The sequence below is a fragment of the Monomorium pharaonis genome, chromosome 5 (genome assembly GCF_013373865.1).
Source record: "Monomorium pharaonis isolate MP-MQ-018 chromosome 5, ASM1337386v2, whole genome shotgun sequence".
Taxonomy (NCBI): domain Eukaryota; kingdom Metazoa; phylum Arthropoda; class Insecta; order Hymenoptera; family Formicidae; genus Monomorium; species Monomorium pharaonis.
The window spans coordinates 23962771-23987065 of record NC_050471.1 but is presented as its reverse complement, the minus strand read 5'-3'; the positions used below and the strand labels follow the sequence as shown (position 1 = coordinate 23987065).

General features: G+C 38.5%; 2 protein-coding genes across 3 annotated transcripts in view; both read right to left on the bottom strand.

The window, feature by feature from the left end:
* LOC105833124 overlaps positions 1 to 24295 on the bottom strand; it is a 171464-nt gene that overhangs the window by 100903 nt on the left and 46266 nt on the right. The gene's annotated exons all lie outside the window — the stretch shown is intronic.
* Positions 6495 to 8835, bottom strand: LOC114254613. Its single transcript, XM_028191230.2, has one exon. The coding sequence runs from the start codon at positions 7858 to 7860 to the stop codon at positions 6658 to 6660; it is 1203 nt and encodes a 400-aa protein (XP_028047031.2). The 5' UTR covers positions 7861 to 8835; the 3' UTR covers positions 6495 to 6657.

Genomic DNA, 24295 nt, shown 5'->3' with positions numbered 1-24295 from the left:
CTCTCTCTTTCTCTCTCGCACGCGCGCGCGCGCGCGCGTTTAAACGAACGAACACCGTACGATTCCGCGTGATTGTCCCGGGGAAACAGGTGCCGACCGATAAACGTAATGGGTCCACCGCGCAGCCTTTCCCTCGCAGCCGTCACTCGTTGTTTATGAGGACTCAACTCCGATGACGGGAAGGATGACAGGTTTAGTTGGCGGGGGTTGAAATCCCCTTCGGAGTTAGGGGGGAAGGGGACGTACACAAAAGGTAATTTCAATTTATTCATTTTTTTCCTTCAGCGCGCGATGACACCGGGCGTCGCGCGGCGAGACGTTTATTGCCACGATGAGGCATCGCCCGGGATTATTATGCGCTCGGGATGCATTCTTATGCGACGACGCTTAATCGTCGCTGTTCAACACCCTCGCCTATTCCGCATCTCCGTTCCAGCCCTCGGGGCCCACCATTAATCCTCGCCGGAGTCCCTCGTCGGAATCGCGACGGGATTTCGAGATCGCCGCTTCGCGCCACCGTGACGAAATTAAAAGGCGAGCGGCGTTCCCAGCATCCGGAACGAACCACCCCCTTAAGGGATGAACGCGGGTTGGTTGCATGTTTGTTTAAGCTACGAATACGACAACGGCGTGTACACACTGGGAATTACCGTTCCAATTAAATACCTCGGGTTTCATACATTAAAATAGAGAAATGTATTATGTATAATGTATTATGTAGAAAGAAATATTACGTATACATATAATTCAAATAATAGAGGAAGATCGCCAATGCTCCTAAAGCCTTAATTTTGTTTCGAAGATACATATGAAATACAGGAATATGTGTACAATTCACGAAAATACAATATATAAATTATAATATTATTATTGCAGTAATAGTACTTGTGATAATACTTGTGCGAAGTAATAATAATGCCATTTTAAATTTTGTTCTATAAAATTCTATAAAGTTATAATATAAACCTAAATTACAATTAATGAAAAATCAGTAAAATTAGTGAAAATATACTTATTTCAGTGGTATACTTATAACTTGTCAATTATCGAAATAAATACACTGACCTTTCAGTAATTATACACTAATTCTGAACTAAAAGTCAGTGGATACTCACTAATTATTACAGGTATAAGTATACCATTGCAGACCAGTGCAAATATATTGATTACAATTTAGAAAGTAGTAGACAAACGAATACGAGAATTGGTACACGTACACAAAAGTGATTGTGCAGAAAATAAAAATAAAACAATCAAAATAAGTAATCGATTCGAATTATTGAATCATTCTTGATTTGAAATTCTTGAACCATATAAATTCCAATCTTGCAGATTTAAAAACAAATCAAATTCAATGTGATTCGAATCGATCGCATTCTAACTGTAAACTCTCTCTCTCTCTCTCTCTCTCTCTCTCTCTCTCTCTCTCTCTCTCTCTCTCTCTCTCTCTCTCTCTCTCTTTCGTCTTCCCTTTTTTCCCCTTTTTAGTTTATACATATATTTTATATAGATAAGTAATACTATAATAATTATTTCTCATATGCATAATATACAATATACATATAATTTCTTATACAATAAATTAAATTAAGTGACAAAATATATATAAATTACAATTTGTTCTCAATATTTTTTATCTAATGTTTTAACGTAAAGTTAAATTAAATGACATAATTGTATAAATTATATAAAATGTTAATTAGTACAGGTCAGTTAATTTAAAATTAAATTTATAAGAAATAACGAAAATAAAAGTAGGTTAAAATAAAATTTAAATTTATTTAGGGTGTAATTTTTTGTTTTCTTTTCTAATAGTCTTCTCTAAAACCTTCTAATGCTAAAATGTCGTTATATTACGCCAAATAATCGTGTTTCACCTGATTGCATGCCGCTCTTAAATCGTCGAGCTCCATTTAGTGCTTGCCGCTAACTGACTCCGACATGCTAAGAGCTTTCGTCTACTCTTTCAAAGGCTTTAAAGCTTTCGCGCGGAATGACCACCAACTGGATCTCTCGTCGTTTGGAAGTAGCAACAATAGCGGTGGCAATAACAATTTCTCGATTGAATCGGCCACATGTGACAAGAAATGAAGAGAAATCAGTAAATGCTTTAAGTAAAAAAAGATCCATCAAAAATATATCAATTATAAGAATGCAAGTAAAAAATCGGCCTCCAGAGAGTTACCACCGTAATGGCAAAATAAAGAAGTTTTTCGCAATCATTAACGTAAAAAATAAATTAACATTTATCACCGTAGCATATATACTGCTTACATATGACTTTATGTTTATAAAGATTATAAATTTTATAATATTCATCTGTACTTTAGATTCTCTATATATTATATTTCCATAATATTTTAAATTATCATTATATAAATAAATATGTACAAATGTATTATATTTTTTATTATGCATACATAATTATTACATTGTTATTGTATATAGTTTTTCTCAAGAGAGATGTCGCCTTTGTTTAGATATAAAAAGTTAATATAAAATTAAATTCTTACTTTCTTGTGGTACAAATACAATAAAAATAATAAAAGAAATACATTATATATGTATATATGTCACATGTAAAACACATGTAACACGAACACAAAGTGTAAAATGACTAAAGAGATCATTAGTACGCTTAAATTATATATGCAGGTGACTGTACAGTTTAAAGTGAAAAATAAATATTTATTGTTGAAACTTGAATAGGGGGAGCGCAAATGTTGTGGATTATATTGTTGCCTCAGGATGAATGAATGTCTAAAACCGCCGCCGGAAACACGTCGGACGAGAGCAATAAAAATAATTATTCGTGTAGCAACAGCCAGCATGTTAACTGCAGCTCGCTGCAAGATGGCGGAAACAAGGGACTGGGAATGACGTTGTTTACGGGCGCTGATTGTTTTCAGAAACGATGAGAGAGCATCGCTATCGGTGGTCTCAGGAGAGCAAGAGAAAAAGAAAAACAGAAAGAGAGCAAGAGAGAGAAAAAAAGAGACAGGAGAGGAAAGATGAGAAAAAAATAGGAGTAGAGAGAGAACACAAAAGAGGGTCGAACTCGGGCGAGAGGGATGAAGGAGAGCTTCTTCAGGCTGGAAGATACGCCGCTACGGGAACGAGCCCAATTGCTTTATTGGCCGAGATTAAAAAGCATTCTTGAAACGATTGTTTGTAATTCTGATGAAAATGCTGCACAATAAGAGAACACCAGAAATTCACGCCAAAGAGTTCTATAACCTGGAATTTAAAGTAAAACCGATTTAACTGCGATATCAATGTTTTCGATCGCTATGTTTCCTCCTGTTTATTTATTAATTCTACGTTTTTATTATTGTTTCCAGCTGCGGTGTTATTTTTTCAACACATTCTTTAGAGCATTTGGAAAGTATTTTGGAGTGTAATTATCAATTACATATATATTGTGTACATAAACTGTGTTTCAAGAAAATGAATTTGACGCGCAGTTTGGTAAACGTAAAATAGTACATTATGTAACAAGGGCGTAAACGGTCTTTTGTGCACGAGTGCGGGGACGCACGAACCGTAGGCGAATTGCGTACCATATGCGTGTCACGAGATAACACGCATACAAGTGAAACGATCAAACGAAAAAGTCGTGCTGGAATATTTTTCGCCACGATTCATATCATCTATTAAAGGACAAGAACTGTGCAATAATGTTAAGGTGTTGAAATCGGCGATTTTATTCACAAAAAAGTGACATGAAAGAAACCACTTTTGATGCACATGTAACAAAAAGGTAAGTATATGAAATTATACAAAAAAAATATCGGCACAAAGATTCAGCTATAAATAGTAAATAATACTTATCTCTTATCATTTGTATTTTTACAAATTTTTTATTATTATTTATTATTATTGTTATTATTAAAAGATATTGTTGTAGAACATTTATATTTTACATTTATATAAATATTGTACGTAGTGTAACGCAATAAATCTAATCTAAGTACGGTGGAATGCTATGGTAGAGCAATATAATTCTATCGACAATGTCTACAAAAAAATATCGCGATTTCTTTGCCAAGTATTATTGAAAAAGTTCCGACGATATAAATCCGTATAATGAATAGTCTCAGAATATCTGGATCTTTGTGCAACGAAACGGGCTTTCTTTTGAATTGGCCTGTATGCGCAGAATATGGCGCGAACACGAGAAACTCCAGTTTCCGAAGCTATGATTATTTCAAGATGCACTCACAAAAATTGGCTGCCGCGCACCTCTTTTTCAACATTTCCATCCACATACACTACCCTAGAACGTTTCCAGGCAACGACTTTATATGTTTCGCGAAGCGCTGACAAGCCGAATTAATTCAATAAATTAAACGTCATCTGGACATTTGCATATAACTGCATTAAAAAAATGTTATTTTAATAAATTAGTTTTGCTTTTAAAAAATGTGATAAAACGTAGGAACAAAATTTCTTACTCAAAGTTTTCTTTCAATACTACAAATGTATTGTTGCCTCTATTCCGCGATGCTGATTGATTCTCTCTCTGCGCTTACTTTGTGTTGCGAGAGTAATCATTGCGATTGAATTTTGACAGCTGTCAAATTTGTATAGATGGTTATCTATACAATTATTATTGTATTTATTTTTGAAAAATAAAAATTTATGTAACGCGCGCAAAGCAAACAAGAATTAAGAAAGTAAGGAAAAGAAGAGTAAACGTTTTTATATTTAAAAAAAAGTAAAAGAGTAAGTGTAAGAGTACATCTTGCATTTAAGCTAAACATATCTTTATTATTTTACATTTTGTTTATGAGCATTATATGTAACTTATCCACGCGTATTCCATATTCCACCGCGTGTGTTTCATACAAGAGTAGCCATATATCCATTCTAATGGAATATTTGATGAAAATGCAACAGTTTCTTATAGTTTCTCTTTAAATATTAAAAACTAATATTTTCAAATCGAATCGTACGTATTAAGTTTCATTACGGTACAATATTTTAATAAATACTCTGTTTTATTAAAAAAAAATTTTTCATATGCCATAGATTATATTGACTTCCCAAGAAATAGACTTCATATAAAAAAGTAATAACAAACGGATCATTTCAAAACTATCAGTTACATTGTACAATATTGTATCCATAGATTTTGACGTAGAAACATCTCGCGAAAGAATGATTCTCATCCGGTCTCACGTACATTCGGTAAAACAGCATCTCGTTACAAAACTGATGATCGATGCGAGCCATCTGACAATAATCCTGCACAGATCTTTTCAATACCATAAACGCTTCCTCATTTTAAACTTTTGCTTATTTTTAAACTGCAGAACTTTGTTATAACGCTTTGTTTTGTCTCAGCTAAAAAACAGTGAAATTAAAGAAAACGCTATGTTGAATTTGATAAGGTATTATTTTGATCAAATTTTATTTTATTTTAAAAAATTGTCTACCCTCAACCACTACACCTGTAATATTTAACTTTATAAAACGTGATATTTGGCTTTTTGATGAGTCTTGTGGGAGCAGCAGTGCTTATCATAAATGTTATTAAAAGTATGATTTAAGAAAACTTAAATAAAACGGCACAGTTTTACATTATTTTTTAATAGAACTTTAATGTTAAATAGGGAAGATAATATATACAATCAAATACATTTCATAAATACATTTCCATTTTTTTCTATTTTTATACAAAAAAAATTTTCAAAATTATGTCTCAAAATTGGATCTCAAAATTTTAATCTGTTTAAGTGTAATTGTCTCTTTCAGTATTTGAAAAGGACATCTCCGTAGCATGATTGATAAATTTTGCATATTGTTGAATGCATTCCAGATTAATTTATTAAAAAATATTTACAATTTACTTCAAATTAATTATATATGCTACATAACTTACAGCTTATATTTATAATAATAATCTATTAATAATTATCTTTTAGAAAAAGATAAAGAAAAACAAAATAAGGCGCAGATATAAGTTTCAGAACAGTACATTGTGAAATAAGAACAAAAAGTCAGCTTTTTTAGCATGAATGCCGGGAATGGGAGCACAAGCCGAAAGCGAGTTTAATAACGTTGAAATCAACGGCTTCGTGCATAAAAAATGACACAAAATAGATCACTTTCGACGCACTGGTAACAAAAAAATGGTTTGCAGAACAGTATCTTAATGAACATAAAATTTATAGAAAATATTACACAAGTAAAATAATTTCACAGAATAATGTTATTTTAGAGTTTGTTTACAAATAATGTAACGAATAAAACAATGCTAAAAAATTTATCTGAAAATAAAGAATAATTTGTGTTAACAAAATTTGTTATGCAATATATATATATATAGTATAATAATAATAGTAAAAATTAAGTATAATAATAAAATAACTTATTTACGCATATCAACAATCTACCACGTGTATTTTGCATAAAAGTATATCTTAATAAGACAAAAATGCAAGTTTTTTTATAATTTTTTTTTTTTAGATATAACAAATTAACATTAATAATTTTTTTAGTTGTCTTTTATAAAATTGTCATTGGAATAATTTATTTTCCTTGTAAACACCTGATAAATTAAATGTTTGTTACACGACATACCACAGTTGTCTTATTTCACACTCATTAATTAATACAGATTATATATTATTGCTTCTCAATTATCTCATATGATTATAAAAAACGTTTCAAGCAGCCAAGATCTCTCAGATGCAACAACATATCAGCTATTATTTTACATACTTTGTCTCCGCCAGCGTATTTGTGTTTCTTTATAATTTCCGGCATGCTGCTATATTCTTGTACGGTCGGTTTCATATATCCCAATATTGCCGACAAAAAATAAGAAGTAATTATGAAACCGAATATAGCTCCTCTCTTAAAATCGTCGAAAATAGCGTTGTACGAGTATTTCTCAACAACTTGTACGCCAGCGTCCAACAAGTACTCTATCAACGCGTCGTGGTAGGCCCGCATAATGTCGGAAAATTTCTCTCTTCTCTCCTCATTCGAGCAGCAGATGCAGAGATACGTGGAGAGATCGACAACAGGCGTCGCGTACATAATAAGCGCGAAATCGATAAACATCGCGCGATATTGTCCATTCTTTTCTGTCTTAAAAAGAACGTTACTCAACGTAAAGTCACCATGACACAGGGTGGACAAAGGTTCCAGCGGTTCTACCGTCTTCATCATAACTTCATATCCTTTCGAGAGCAGAGCTTCCATCTTGTCGCAGAAAGTTGCATCATGGCCCTGCCTGCGAAGATATTCCACTCCTCGTGTTCCAAAAGTATTGAATATGATTTCAAACACGTTCTTCTCTTTCACGTACCGGACTTTTTGAAGCCGCGCCACGAAGTCGAAGAATTCTTTTGGTCGCAGTTCCTTCATGGCGTACCCTTTGCCGTGAAATCGTCCCAACTCGCGCATTGCCGCCAATGTGTACTCCAACGGAGCATCATACAGTTTCGGACAGGAATAATATCCGTGTTCGTTAACATTCTCTAGAGCAATCACCGAATCGGTGGGCAACCGTTCGTCTACGTAGAAACATCTCGCGAAAAAATGATTCTCATCCGGTCGCCCGTACACTTGGTAGAACAGCATCTCGTTACGAAACTGTTGCTTGATGCGAGACATCTGGCAATAATCCTGCACAGGTCTCTTCAATATCATAGAAAATTCCTCATTTTGACCCTTTTTCGTATTATTAAACTGCAGACGTACATAGTATATTATCGCCGTAATAAAACTAATAGATTTGGATAGCTCGTATCGAGCTTCGTCAATATTGGGTCCGAGATTATCAATGATCTTCGACATTACTTCATTGAGCCATCCTTTGGAATTTTGGGAATCTTTGACATGAGACATCTTTGATATTTTATTTAAATATGTGACTCGTGCAAAAATCTCTTATTCAACAATTAGAACTGGAGTATTAATATATAATAGGTTTGTATAAATACTGTTAAATAGATTATTATAGGTAGATTTGTTTCTATGCGGTTGCGCATACGCTGCTTCTTGATGCGTAACTGGCAAATTTCGTTTTGTAAGTGATACAAGTAAAACGTCAGTACGAAGAGTGAGAAGACTAATATCAATGCATGCTGATATGGCAGAAATAATTAAATCATATATTAACATTAATGTGCAATTACAATGCAAAATAATTATATTTATTAACTCCAATAGTGCAAGTGGTATTCTAACTTTAATTAGAACGCTAGAAAAAAAAATTTTGTTATATGTGCGTCGAAAATCATTCTTTTATCAATTCAATACATAAGGACCATAGAGTAACAAAAAATATTGTTTGCGGATTTGCTATTGCACTTGTACGGCTGAACGTATTTATGGGCAATAGCCAATTCATCGGTACTTGTTATACAATATACTATTTTGTTACATGTGCGTGGAAAGTCGTTTTTTTGTCCCTTTTCATAATTTGGAAGAAATACTTTTCTATTCATTTTATCTAAATATTTTATCACTTGATTGTTTTTCAGATCCTATAGAAAATAATTAGAATTAATTTAAGACTTTATTTAATTATTTGTTCGTTTTTAAAGTTTCTGAATTCGAAAGACTGTAACTTTCACAAATTGTAATCTATTAAAAAGATTTATTCAGAATCCATTTCCAAAAAAGCTGTGTTACCAACACATCTAACGACGTATAAGTTTTCATACAAATCTTTGCTTTTGTTCAACGTATGTGCACAATTAATTGTCATCTAGTCATTTAAATACCATGATTTAAAAAATACTAGTTTAGTAAGATAATTTTTTGAGATATATGTTATAATATAAAATATAAGAACAAAATTTTTCTCCGAGACTGATAATTTAAAATAATAATTTAGAACATATTTGAAAAAAATTAAAAAATTGTTTTTTATTCATGATTATTTTATCATTTAACTTTTAACTATTTATTAGAAATGATTTTTGTTTAGATCTATATTCGTGCAAGTTCTCATGGTCTAAATCTTTTCGATATTTTGTATGTCTCAAATTATTCATTAAAAGAGCCATTTAAAGATGCCGAAAGTATTTTGTTATTCACTTACACATCTCCGAAGTTTCCATGTCGTAAACCTTTAATTTCCCGCAATTAATACTTTTCTTGTAATTTAAGTTTCTTGGTTTAAGTTTTTTCGGAAGAAAGAAAGTTACCTTCGAGTTCGTCAAAAACTTTGCGACGTTTTACGACGTATATGAGAAATAGTAGAAATATCGAGGAGACAGAGCTCGTGAACTCGTCGAGGGACATCGAGCGTTGCTACATACCTTTACTTCCGTCGTAAAAGTCGGCGTCTCCCGGATCAGGCAGTAAATTCAAACTATACCATGATCAGAGAAAGATTGCCGAGTCGGCAAATTACGGAAGAAAGTAGAGAATCAGAGGCCGCAGGAGGAAGAAGAGGGAGGGGGGGATGGCTTGATACGGTGTGATTGAGGATAGGAATAAAAAGAGATTACGTCTATACTTCCGGCAGCGCGTCTCCGGCTCAGTTAATCCGACATTGATTTATTTTTGATGGATGTAGATAAAGACGTGGGAAATTAAAAGAGCTATATACGCTATAACTGCTATTTTTTATTGTACAACCAGCAGAGTTGCATTTCCTGCGCAATGTCATTCGATTTTCTTTCGTTCAACCTGAGCTATTCTTCCATCTTCATTCGTGTCCGATTCAGAATCCGTTTATTTTTGCTTACTCATTTGTGATAAGAGCACTAGTTACGGATAACTGGAAAAATAAAAATTCATCTTCTTTTAGAAAAATATTAAAAAATAGAAACTTTTAATAATTATAATTAAGAATTTTTACAGAACTTTGATTTATTTAATTTTTTTTTACATTTTATATTTTCATATTATTCTTATATTATTTTGTGTACCTCTTACATATTTATATTTTTTTAATTTTAATTAAATAAAATAATGATTTATAATTACAGATTTTGATTGCGAAGTTCTTACTATGCTTGATCCTTTTTAAAATTATTATTAGATCCTACAAGGTTAGTAAAAATAATTTACGCTTACATATCACAATGATGAAATTATAATTTATGATCTACCTATAACTTGTTTCATAATCTAACAGATTCATGAAGCAATTTCAGTATTGTATAATCATATTTAATTATAAATATAAATAAGTTTAGATTATAACCCACAATATTTTTAATCTCAATTAAATGTAATGTTTTCTTTCATAAAATCTGTAATACAATACTTACTGTATTACTATTTTGAGTGAAAAGAAACATCTTGATTAAAATATCATGTTTTCTAATGATATAAATAGTGTGCAACATTCTTGTCACTAAAATAAATGCTACATCTTATAATACATTAATATGTGCCATTTGACAAAAATGCATAATAATAATTTAAATTAAAATAATTAATAATTATAATAATTACTTAATATATAATATATGATTCAAAACTAGCATTTGATTTATCTTATTCCCTTACTTTATTTAAATGTCGGAATCATATTTTTAAAAGATTACCTGCTTTCTATTTCTAGAAAATAATAAAGTTATTAATGTTATAAAAATTAATATTTTCCAAGATTAAATTTGCAATAATTTGCAAATTAAAAATACTATATTGAAAAACAAAAGAAAAAAAGTACCTTAAAAAAAACTACTTATGAATTTTCTACAGTAATTGCACCTTCAAGATATTTCGCATACACTGGCAGTCTTGGATTTTGCAAGAGTATATCTGCTCTGCTTGCTTTTTATTTATTTATCGCAACTATTTTTCACGCCCCCGTCTTCATCTTGTATCCCATCCACGGCGGAGAATGGATCGCCACATCCGGCCGAGTTTGCACGGATTGTATCCTCGGGAAAGATGATAAACAACGGACACGGCGTATTGACGGGAAATAAATCGACGTGGACCTCGTCGATCTACCATTTTTCGGCTTGCCCTCGATCCTTTTGTCGACAACATCAGGAAACATCAACAAATCTGTTGAGACACGCATGCAGCTTCGAGTCTTGGCGCTGGTCCAGCGCTTCCGGTTCGCCGCGCGCGTTCACTGCTCATCGCGTCGCGGACGAATGAGCCTGTGATTCTCTTCCTCTCATACACACCCGGTAGTTTTATTTTAATAGAGTCCGCCCGGGCTCATCACGCGAGCGAAGATTTATTAATCGCCAAGATATGCGAAAAGTTTTCGCAAATCCAAGGATAATGAAATATTTTGAGCTTAGAAAATTCGTAAAATTACGAGTTTATTACTAAAAGGAAAATTTTCTCATCGCCCATATTTACAGTTGTGTTATTTTGTACAATTTAATTTATGTACAAGATACAGCCATAAAAAAGATTGCATTTGCAGATATTGCAAATAAAACTTTTTTATGGCTGTATCTTGTATATAAACTAAAATTGTAGTTACAGCGCTACAATCACTATGGTGCGTATGCGCGCTGAGTTCGTTTAGCCTTGGGCAAATCACGGACGTTTACATACAATGCGTATATATACATTTTGTTCTGTTTACAATATTCTAGAAAATCGAGAAGCCCATCAAATGCGGTGTAATTTGAATACAAGAAACATGAAACTGGCTATAGCATTTATCGTCAAAATCACTTATGGTTTATGGAAAATCCCAAATATTATATGAATGCTACAATAATATAGTTATGATATCACTATTACATAAATCCTTGAGCTCCACCTTGGATTAACGTAACCCAAACCGTCTTTATTTTAGATATATAGGGAGAAAAATAAAGTGTAAAGCTGGGTTAATGTAATTTTTTGGGGAGAATATTTTAACATTATTATGATATCTCAGCAATATTTATTTTATACATTATAGTAATATTGCTATTAAAATAATATTACTGTGATATTGCCGTTATATTATGTTACGCACTACCTGGAAAATAATTATCATTAATTGGTAATTAGATAAATAATACATTTCAAAAAGCAGTCTCTCTTTATAATACTTGATTTGCAACTTAAAAGTGGAAAACTTGCAATTTTTGGTTTTTTATTTACCTTCATATTATTATGAAGAGTTGTGAGAAAATGAGTTGTTGATAATTAGCTTCCTTTTTTACTTCCACTTCACCAGCGCTGAAGCGTATCTGTCTATTAGCGTGGAAATGGCCGCCGCTAAGTGCTTTTTAGCTGATAATCGATTTAAGAGAGCTTGATAATTTTCCGATGAGCGTCGCTTTTTAGCCTTAAAAGCTACGCGCGATTAATTGCGCTCAAATTAACGTCGCGAGGAGAATTGGAAAATTCAGTATATCGTATATCTCTGCTTCCCGTGGGTTGAGTGCCTATCGGGCGCGTCTCCGGGCGGCGGATAGGAGGACGCCCGGGTGGGAAACCCTGGCCCGGGTCTAAACCCCCGCGTGCCCGGGTGGACCGCCCGGGTAGTAGCGGTTATAACCTGCCCCGGCGGGCGTAAAACCCTGCCCAGGGGGGGGGAAAGCCGTTACCGCGGACCAACTCCCCAAGCCAAGCTGGAAGCCATCGTGGCGAGGGCTGCGTGGCACTGGGGGAGCAGTGTCTTGAACGATGCCTCTGGGGAACCGGGCGAAACCCCAGAGTATTTAGCCTTACCCACGCATGCGGGGCTCTGCGTGGGTGGACCGTTTATTTCCCTAGCTGCTCGTGGGAACAAAATGGAGAGCTTAAATTTAACATTAAAAACAAAACTCACGGAAGACACCCCGATGGAGGCTTCGACAGAGGACTCCGGAAGAGTAGCAGAAGCGGGATCGGGAGCCGAACGGACCCCTATGGGCACGGGAAGCACCGAGACCGCGGAGAGAGGAGTGGTTTCGGGAGCCGAACGGGCCCCAAGGGGCACGGGAGGCACCGAAGCTACGGATGCTAAGGCGGAAAAGGAGGGGGACCTCGGTAAGAGGAAACTCTCCGGAGCCGCGAAAAGGAAGAGGGCTCGGGAGCGAAAGGTGGAGGCTCAGGCCCGGGCGCAAACCCGGGAGGGGCCTCTGCCGGCCGCTCCGGGGACCTCAACCTTGACCGACCCCCGGACACCGGTTGGGGGGGTTCGGGGGGGCACCACCGCCGGTAAGCGACGGAGGGGCCCCGCCGAGACCCCGCCTTCGGTGGAAGGGGCGACAAAGAAGCCGAAGGTCCAAGGGACCCAGGCTTACGCAGATGCCGCGGACCCCCTAACGAGGGTGATTGTCGCGGAGGGGTACCCCGAGGAAGCGCTAACCGTTGAGCGGGTGGCGCAACTAAGGGGTGCGGTCTTTAAGGAGATCCAGGGGATCCAGGAGGGTCCCCTGCCCAGATTCGACAGCACCTCTTTGCGGGCAGGGGCTGCGGTCGTCAGATGCGCGGATGCGGAGTCGCTGAGTTGGCTAGAAAGTCGAATCAGCGGCATCGTACCGTGGGAGGGCGCCAGGCTCAGGGTGGTGGGACTGGAGATGCTGCAAAGGCAGTGCAGGGCAGTGGTATGGGTCCCGGGTCCACCTGTGGGCGCGGCCGCTGTCCTGGGGCTGCTGGAGCGGCAGAACCCGGGGATCAGTACTTCGGGCTGGCGTGTGCATGCGGAGAACGTGGGGGCTACCTGCGAGGGCAGAAACCTCGTTCTCGGCATTCCCGAGTCCAGTGTCCTCAAGCTGAAGGCACTGGATTTCAGGCCTCATCTCGGGATGGACCGGGTTACCTTCAAGGTGACCGGGGCATCCCAGGATGGGAAGGATAAGGGCAAGGGAGGGCCCGACCCAAAGGCCTCGTCTTCACAGTAGACGGGACCGGGGTGGGCTTCACCCAGATTAACTTGCACCACAGCAAGGGAGCCTCGGCTGCTTTGGCCAGGCGCCAAGCTAGGGTGCACACAGCCATATCACTAATACAAGAACCCTGGCTAGTCCGGGGGGGTATTAGGGGTCTGGCGGGGTGCGGAAGACTATTCAAGTCTCCGCAAGATGAACGACCCAGGGCCTGTGTGGCTGTCAAGGGGTTAGAGGCCCAACTGCTGCCGAATTTCTGTTCCAGAGACCTGGTGGCGGTTGTGATCGAGGCCATCAGTGAGACTAGGACTAGAAGGAGGGTGGTGGTGGCGTCGGGTTACTTCCCACACGAGGAGGACGACCCACTACCATCGGACCTGGTGGTTCGCCTGGTGGAGTACTGCCAAAAGGAGCAGCTTTCCCTCATTTTGGGGTGCGATGCGAACGCGCACCATACGGTGTGGGGAAGCACGGACACCAACAGGAGAGGAGAGAAGCTATTGGAATTTCTGGTGTCTACCGACCTGGAAATTCTCAATAGAGGTAACGAGCCCACCTTTGTCACTGCGGTGAGAAGGGAGGTGCTGGATCTAACTGTCTGTTCTAGGCGGTTGGTATGGGAGGTGACCGGCTGGAGGGTCTCCGATGAACCCTCATTGTCGGATCACAGACAGATCACCTTCAGACTGGCAAAGGCCAAGGCGAAGGTGAGGACTGTAAGGGACCCAAGGAAGACGGACTGGGATTCATTCCGTGAGGACCTGGCTGTCGGTCTCAGGGAGTTCCCCAAGAGACACGGGACCTCACAAGAGATCGAGCTGTGTGTCGAGCACCTGCAAAGGGCGCTCATCAACAGCTTTGAAAGCAACTGTCCGGAGAGGACGGTAAGGAATGACAGAAAGGTTTCCTGGTGGAGCCCAAAGCTGCAGGATCTCAGGGGTGCGGCACGTCGGGCCTGGAATAGAGCCAGGAACACGGGCCGCCAGGCTGACTGGGACCTTCACCGAAGGGCTCAGAAGGTCTACAGGGACTCTGTGGTAAGGGCAAAGAAGGAGAGCTGGAGAAGATTCTGCGAGTCGGTGGAGGGGATACCCGAAGCCGCCAGACTAGGCAGGATCTTGGCTAGAAGTCAGGACGCGGCCTTGGAGGCCATCCGGCTCGATGACGGGACGATGGTTTCCGGGGAACGTTGCCTGACCCACCTGCTGGAATCGAATTTTCCGGGCTTCTGTAGAGACCCGGGAGCAGACATCCAGCAGGAAACCTTGGACCCATGCAGGGCACGAGAGAATGACTGGTCTCTTGCAGCCAAAATTGTGAGGCCCGACAGGGTCAAAAGGGCTGTAGGAGGTTTCAAGCCCTTCAAGTCGGCTGGACCGGACCGGGTCTTCCCGGCCCTTCTTCAGGAGGGGCTGGAACAGATCACGGGGCCGCTCACGCGGACAATGAGGGCTTGCTTGGCCCTGGGCTATACGCCCAGAGCTTGGAGACAGGCGAGAGTTGTGTTCATCCCCAAGGCGGGAAGAACGGGATACAGCTCCGCCAAGGATTTTCGTCCAATCAGCCTGACGTCCTTTCTTCTAAAGACGTTGGAAAGGCTGGTGGATATTTACATACGGGATGTGGTTCTGCTGCGGCATCCGCTGCACGCGAACCAGCATGCGTATCGTACGGGGTATTCCACCGAAACGGCGCTTCACTCTGCTGTATCGTTCATCGAGGAGCAATTGGAGAAGAAGGGTTACGCGGTGGGCACCTTCCTAGATATTGAAGGTGCTTTTAACAACACACCGCATGAGGTGGTATGTGAAGAGGCTGCTCGCAGAGGTGTGCCGGAGAAGATTGTGGAGTGGATCAAAGGCATGCTCAAGCGGCAGGTAACGGCCTCACTGGGAACGGTGAGTGTCAGTGGCTGGGTGGAGAGAGGGTGCCCTCAGGGAGGGGTTCTTTCTCCACTCTTGTGGTGTCTGGTGGCAGATAGTCTGCTCGGAACACTGAACGAGAGGGGGATTCTTACATTGGGATATGCGGATGACCTGGCTATCCTAGTACGAGGCCCCTTCTTGGAAACACTTCTGGAGCTCACGCAGGGAGCATTGGAGGTAGTCGAGGAGTGGTGTGGCAGGACCGGTTTGTCGGTAAACCCACTGAAGACCGGGCTTGTGGTATTCACTCGCAAGTACAAGGTAGGTCCGGTGGAAGGGCCAGTCCTTGGAGGAACGAGATTAGTCCCAACCGGGACGGCTAAATATCTGGGAGTAATCCTAGATAGGAAGCTGGCTTGGAGGGAACATCTTGAGAACCGATGTAAGAGTGTATGCTCTTACTTATGGGTATGCAGGAGGACATTCGGACAGACATGGGGTCTGAAACCGAGGATAGTCCACTGGATTTACACGGCGATACTCAGACCCAGGCTGCTATACGCATCTGTTGTGTGGTGGCCGAGGGTGCTGAAGAAAACCGCCGCGTCAGCGCTGGAGCATATCAGGGCTCTGGTTTTGAGAGGGGCCTTGGGAGCTATGCGGACCACGCCGGTGGCGGCGATGGGCATGCTGCTGGGCATCGAGCCCCTCGATCGGGTAGTAGTGGCGGCGGCGGCAGCGGCGGCCTACCGCCTGAGGTGCGAATCAAGGTGGAGGGCGGGAGCCCTGCACACAAGATTCCCTGAAGGAATTCTATCGGGCCCCATTTTTGCGATGGGGCAAGATAGAAGGCCAGTAATTCGTACCTTTGAAAGAAGGTACAAGATAAGCTTTCCCAAGCGCTGGGAGTGGGACGGCTCCAAGGGACCGGTTCCTCGGGATGGGGACGTCTGGTTCACGGACGGCTCCAGAACGAGCACGGGCTCTGGAGCTGGGCTCTACTGCCAGCGCGATAGAACAAGAATGGTCGTTCCGCTTGGCGAACACGCAACGGTATTTCAGGCGGAAGTGGTAGCTATCATGAGATGTGCCCAGAACCTACTGGAGCTCGGTAGGGTGGGAGGGCGCATCAGAATTTGCTCGGACAGTCAGGCAGCGCTCAAAGCGCTGGAAGGTCCGAGATTTAACTCGCGGTTGGTCTGGGATTGTAAAATTGTACTAGACGAACTGGCGAAGAATAATGACGTTGGTCTAGTATGGGTCCCCGGGCATTCGGGGATCGAGGGCAACGAAATAGCCGACTTGCTTGCCAAGGAGGCAGCAGAAACAAGGTTGGTGGGACCGGAGCCGGCTGTTGGGATCTCCTTCTGCCTGGGCAGGAGAAGGATCGGGAGCTGGCTCCGGGACCAGCACCTTGAGCACTGGAGGAAAGTTACGGGGGTCAAATGCAGACAGGCCGGAGCCTTGCTGGGAGACTGTCCCGGTGAGGACCTGGCCAGAAGCATGAGATCCCTAAATAGGAGGGACGCCAGGCTGGCGACGCAATTGCTCACGGGCCATGGCGACCTTAATTATCACCTGTATAAGCTGGGCAGTAGCGATACGCCCGACTGCAGGTGGTGTGGCGAAGAAGAGGAGACTAGTCTCCATATTCTTGGGAACTGCCCTGTATTGGTCGGACCAAGAGCACGCCTGCTGGGCTCAGGCATTCTGGAACCGGATCAGGTGGGACAGCTGCCCTTGGAGGATCTTCTCCGCTTCTGGAAGGAAGCGGGGCCCCGCTAAGGGCGGCTGACAACGGGGAGATACAATGGACTCTGTCTGAGTGTCAGAGGCGGGACCCATTTGAGGACTGCCCCCCGAACTCATTATTATTATTATTATTATATCTCTGCTTATTAGCCGCCGTCTTTGTGTTCAAACAAACACATCGTCATCAGGTTCTAACGCGACCGAAGGGTCGACGATCGATTGCCGATCGATGTGCGGACGAAGACGGGTGTTGTGTGTCATCACCTTGTCCACGCAAGGATATCGACAAGGACTTTGCCAAAGAGAGTGTCTCTGTTGTCGGAAGGAACGTGTCTCGCTTACAAGCCGGCCTTTGATCACGCGATTTCCCCTGATCGACTGTAATCATCTCTTCTTGTGTCGACATCTACGACAACTTTGATGACATCGATTGTTGCTCGCAATATTTCATTCATCTCAGTCGCTTCCATTAAGTTCGATTCAACTCAGAAATTGGAATACTTCTGACGAAATGAATATAGCTCACGGAATCATTATTAATTAGTTCTCTTCAAGTTCTAAATAAAATGACGTTATATGAAGAAACAATTACTATCCAATTAAAACTAACATTTATTTATACATTAACAACAATATAAAATATTTTTCAAAGACTTGAAATAATCTTAAACTTCAGCATTATGTTTTTATTTTAAGATGTATAAATTACAGTGTAATTATTATTTGGATAATAATAATATTGTGATAAAAAACACAAATTCTTTAATTGGAGATATTACTTATTTCTCATTCAATATATTTTCTTTTTAATTCATCAAAACTAATTTAATTATTAAATAATAATAATATATTTTTCTTCATAAAGCTATTATAAATAAAAATTACATTTTTCCATTCATTATGTATATAAGCAGGTTATGTCTATTTCGCACTATATGATCCCATTTCAATATTTACATGTTTCTCAATATTTACATTTCAATATTACATATTTTGAAAATAAAAATATTCTCAAAAACAGAAATATTTTTTCCCGTATGAAAAAAAAAGTAAGAGAATGTAAAAAAAACAGTTTCTAACGCTGCTGCACACAAAATTTTATCTGCTGAAATGTACACCTCAAAGTTAAACATATATGAAAAACATTAAGCGCGCACGCGTATATGTGTGTGTGTGCGTACGCTGTGTAAAAAAGATTATGAAACGTCGCGCTGACATGGCGCCGCGTCATTTGGATGGAAATTCCCGCCAGTGACAGGACGGTCTTCACATAAATCCCCTTTGTCTGGGCATTTATAATAAAGCGATAAAGCGGTCGGCATCGACTTCTGCGCCGCTATTCTTCCATTATGCCGCGATTTGTATTACATCGCGCTTATCAGCGAGACAATGGCGCGTATCGCCGCGCGATACACGCGCGTCACGCGTGCGCGTGCGATCGTTAATAAAGCCCGTTGGCATCCATTTTACAACGTCATGTCGCCGGTTCCAGACAATGCGGTCGAAAAAGCTTTCCGGCAATTTGAAATGATGACGGGTGAAAGAATCAACTTTCATTTTGCAAAGAAGCTCGCACGGAATTTTTCACCCCTTGTTTTCCCTGTCTCTTTTTATATTGGAAATAATTTTAAAAAATTGTGTGCATATATCTTTCGTAAAAAATATGACGAAATTAAAATACAAGCAAAGTTACACTGTTAAATTCAAATATTAACGTCGAATTGTACCCTCTTTGAATCATTTTTTAATTGTCCCTATTTTATCAATGCTTCTAGACAATATGTCATTAATTTAATTAAAACTATTGAGTTAAACAATTTAATTTAAAAAATGTATTAATTCTAACTAAAATTTAATTTATCATTTATTTAAGGTGAGGGCAACGAACTGGCAAGTAACAGGTTCAAACCCATCTCATATAAACTTTTAAGTTAAGTGATCTGTAGCGAAAGTCGCAGAGGAACTCTTTAAATTTAGATGATGTATAAAAAGTAATACAGTTCCACACACTCTCCTATTACTACTTAGATATTACATTAATATATAGAAACTGCTTACTTTGAAGTTGGCATTTTAACCACAGAAATAGATTAGATATAGCTGTTTCTAACTAACATGTATTTTGTATTAAAATAATTTTTGACACACGTGTAGAAGTTAAAAAATTAAATTGTTACTTAAATAAAGTAGTAAAATGTTACGTAACTCCAAAAATTAATTTAAATTTGACCCTAATAGTTAACAGCAAATAAATAAAAAAGTTGAATCAAAAAATTCAACCTCTTTTGAAAACACGTAATATTTCTTTCAGAAAAGATATATTTCCTTCTTACCTCTTTTTTTTAATATCTAGGAACGAAGAAAGAGAGAGAGAGAGAGAGAGAGAGAGAGAGAGAGAGTATGAGGAAAGAGATGATCCTGCGCGGGAGATGTAAAAGCTAGCCGGCGTATTCGCAATCGTTCGGAAGACTCCGGCGCGTATTCGCCGACCTGTAAACTTCGATAAAGCCTAACCTTGGAGGTGATAAGACGGTTGTAGGGCGTGGCTTATCAAATCTCTCACTAGGGTTTCTGGCGAGGTTCACGAGCTTTTTAACAATAACTCCGTCAGTAGTTCACGTCGAACATGCGTCTGGCTACATCTAGTAGGGTATGAAATGCGGCTACCGCCGCCGGTTTGTTGCTGCAAAATCAATATCACTCTCCACGGCCCTCTCCCTCCCTCCCTCCCCCTTTCCACCACCCGTCGCGATCCTCTTTCCCGTTTTTCTTCTCACTTCCCGCTCGCAACCGGAAACGCTGCGAGAGGCGGCTCGAAACGCGAATACGAGATAGGCACCGTAAAATAATGATAAAGAAAAAAAGAGAGTGATAACTTGCGGCTCTCTCTGAATTTTTTTATCGAAAAGGCAAAAGATTTTTCTAATCGCTTCGATGTGCGCGAATGTTGTACGTGCTCTCAATTTTTATGAAGTATGAAAACGAGATGTTTATCAACCCAAATAGAATGGAATACGTAATACCAACTTTGAATACTAGCAAAGTACCATTTTTGTAACCCGAAAATGGATTCTATATTTTAGCACTAATCTTGTAATGAAATTAGTCAGAATTAAAATAAGAATATTATGATACTATTATGATATATGAATCGCTATTGAATAATACTTGTTCAACATATAATATTGGAGATGATAAGATTTTTGGTGTATAGTTTTTTTATATAGTTCTTGACGAAAGAAATGTATATTGAGCATCCAATATATTACCAGTAAATTTTCGATACCATATTTACTGTAAAATGTTAGACACTGTAAAATTAAAAGATTGTTTCTTAGCACAAACCAATACAGGATTCCGCCGCCAAAAGGAACTGTTACAATATTGATAATCAGTATTAATTTTTTACACAATATTAATATTGTAATAATTTTAAGAAACAATATTAATATTTGCTACTTTTATTGTAATATAGATAATCAGTATCAATTTTTGATACTAGTATTATTACTGTCACAATATTAACTACCAGTTTTTATATTTGGTATTGTTTCAAAAAATTGTTATCAATTTTTGGAACTATAATAACATTGTAAATTTGTACCATAATAATACTGTATTTAAAATATTGGCCCATTATTCTACCAATACTGCATCAGTATCAATATCAAATAGGTATTCAAAACTAAAAGTAAGAATTGGGTTTGGTATCAATTCCCACTTAGAAATTTATTAAAAAATTACAATTAACCGTTTGTGTGTGAACACACTGTTGGCACACAAAGAATGAGATTTATTTTGACAGTGGGCGTTTACACGTAGAAAAAAGTTGTTAACTTGACTAAATTTTTCAACTTAATTAAATTTTTTTAGTTCAACTACTTTATATTTCAATATATAATTTAAGTATATAAATATTTAAAAAATTTAATTAAAGTAAAAAATTTTATTAACTTTCTTTCTCAGTGTATGTACATACATACACTCAGAGTATGAAGAAGAACTATTTTTGTTACTACATAGGACATTTCTTTATTACACTATGCTGTATCGAAAAGGTTAAGACAAGAAAAAATTTTAGTTGTTTGTATATCTCGGTAGCATTACTGGAGCAGTAATCAAACATGACACTTTTTAGGGAGACTAATTGTAAGACTCTAACGAGTTACCCGCTTTCTCTCGAATAATCGAACAATGAACTTTGAATATTTATAAGACAAAGTTCTGCATTTAGTTGTTTCGCAGTAGTAAATATTAAAGTAGCACTTGGACGTGAATAATTCTCCGTGCGAATTAAGACATTAAGAAATTATCCGTCTACTCTCGAGCAATCAAACAATGAACTCTGGATATTTACGAGATGAAGTCCCGTAAAGTTCTCTCCCCGTTCTTCTTCGAAAACATTGAACGTGGGAGTTAATATCATCGGGCCGCTTCCCCGTCATCAATCCTTATTTGAGCGGCGGTAAAACGCGCAAACTAGAGGTTCTTAAAGAGCGAAGCAGTAAAAGTTGAAATTTTCTCTATGGCGCGGCGCGCGCGGCAACGCATTATTAATCCGCACCGTCGTAAAAGTACCAGCAGAGTGCACATACTGTGGCCCTCCCTTCCACCCCTTTTTGTTTTTATCGGACCGCCGTTGTACGTAAATACGGTACCGTTATATGTAAACTCGATGGCAGCGGCGGCGGCCGGAAGCGCGCCAAAACCCGCCGGCTATTAAGCGATAGTTTAACACTTCCTCGTAACGATTCTTCTTCATAACGAGTGCTCTCTCTCTTTCTCTCTCTCTCTCTCTCTCTCTCTCTCTCTCTCTCTCTCTCTCTCTCTCTCTTTCTCTCTCTCTCTTTCTCTCTCTCTCTCTCCCCCCTCTACAACGCAAAGTCAAGCGACCTCAGGTGCGGCAAGTCGGCCCCAGCTTTTACCCGATATTTCAATCAGCCGACCGCCCGCGTCGTGTTTAATCGATTCAACGCGTTTCCGGGAAAACTCATTTAGATCGCTTCTCCTTCTCTCTGCCTTCTCCCTGCGCCTTTACTTTCCCACCGCCCTGCCAAGATCAAGACTTGGAATCCATCGGATAAAACGCTTGTTTGTGCGGGGTGCGTAATTTCATCCTCTTTCGCTCCATCGAAAATCGTTGACCAACAACGTTGCGAGATTGCGGAACGGATATTGGATACAGGCGGATTCGAGAAACTTGCAAATTAAAATTTCAAATCTGACGATCTCGTAAAATTCGACGAGAAATTCGAGTAATTTGTGAACCCTTGCTGGACGATGTATTCATTAGTATCGAGTACTAATTACTGGGTATATAACATTTACATAGTATATGTAACATAGTACAGCGAAGACCACGGATGAAAGCAGCACTTTAGCTTTTGAAGTCTTTAGCATCCAAATTACCACTTACATGTAAATGTTTTCTTCCTGTTTTGAAAGATTGATTATTGTTTCAGTTATTATTTTGGTTGGGTTGTTGTAACTTCTTGGTAAATTCATCTATTAGTTAAACATATGTATATCTTTATCTTTCTTTCTAATAAAGACAAATAAGTAGGTACCCGCCGGTAAAACTTCCTATTATTATCAATCAGATTATTTTTTTCTCAGTAAATTTATATTTATAATAATAAATATAACCGTTTATTTAAAGAACGTTTCGTTATTATAGCTACAATAATATCAGGTTTTATAACACAATTAGATTCTTAAATTCTTTTCAAATTAATGCAAAATACAAATTTTTAATATTACGCAAAAACATCTAAGGAAAGCAATTAATTGTTCTTTGAATTACACATATCATGTTACTTTTATTCCTACTTAAACTTTATTTACAAATATCTTACATATCTAAAAATATCTTAATATATAAGTAAACTTTAAATTGTTGTTATACGAATAGTAAAAAACAAAAAATAAAATTTACATAATCAATATTTTAAATATATGTTTAAGTGAACTAAAGTGCGACTTTAAATCAAGAAATGTTAAAAAATCAACCAAAAATGTAAAAGAGACACTTACAGCTCTGAAAAACAAAGTCTTAAACAACATTAAAAGTAGTAATTTTTATTCTGTGTACATGATTTCAAAGTCAAAGACTTTTGTCAATTTTGCAGAGTCGACTTGGAAATAGTGCCACTTTGGTTGAAACATCGCTTAAAGAAAACTTTGAAAGCAAAGTTTTTATGGTTTAAAATATTTTTCCTGAAAATTGCATCACGATTATTTTTTTACATAAATTTGTATTTTGATATCTTATTTGCGACTTAAAGTAATCTTCCAATTTTTTTTTAAGTCGTAGTCTTGACGTAATTATCAATAATTTAATATTTACTACTTATAAAAAAAGAATACCTAAATAAATGCATTTATAAAAACGTAAAAGCTTAAAAATTTGCTTATTTCAAGAAAAATTTAGCATTTAAAAAATGACACTCTATAGTAATTTTAATCAGAAAATTTTTTAAGGAAACACAATAAATCTAACATCAAAGAAAACATGAAGTATATTGAAAATCTATATTTTTTCATACCTATCTTTGCTTTCATCGAGAAACTGTAAAGTTTTGATTTCGAATAAATATTCTTTACTTTTAAATAATATCGGCTCGTATGAGAGGCACTTTAAGATCTCTAAACGCAGCGTTGGCATATACGACAATTTTATGCACTCCGTGGCAGCAGCCTCCTGCAATTCAATGCATTTCGCAGAGCGTCTTTGAAGAAAGCAATGAGGAGCAAGAAGTTAAGCGGATGGTTGATGTAAGAGGGAAAATGGGTTAAGTGCAACCTTCCACTACAAGTAGTCTCATCATATGACTCAAATCGTTTACTCCCGATTACATTCGTGAATGGCGAGAATTTTCAAAGATAATAGCGCACGGTAAAAATTGCAGAACTAATACTTCAAGTTCA

Bases quoted from the DNA above. Each gene is read 5' to 3' on its own strand.
- LOC114254613 (XM_028191230.2), bottom strand. From the start codon at position 7,860: ATGTCTCATGTCAAAGATTCCCAAAATTCCAAAGGATGGCTCAATGAA.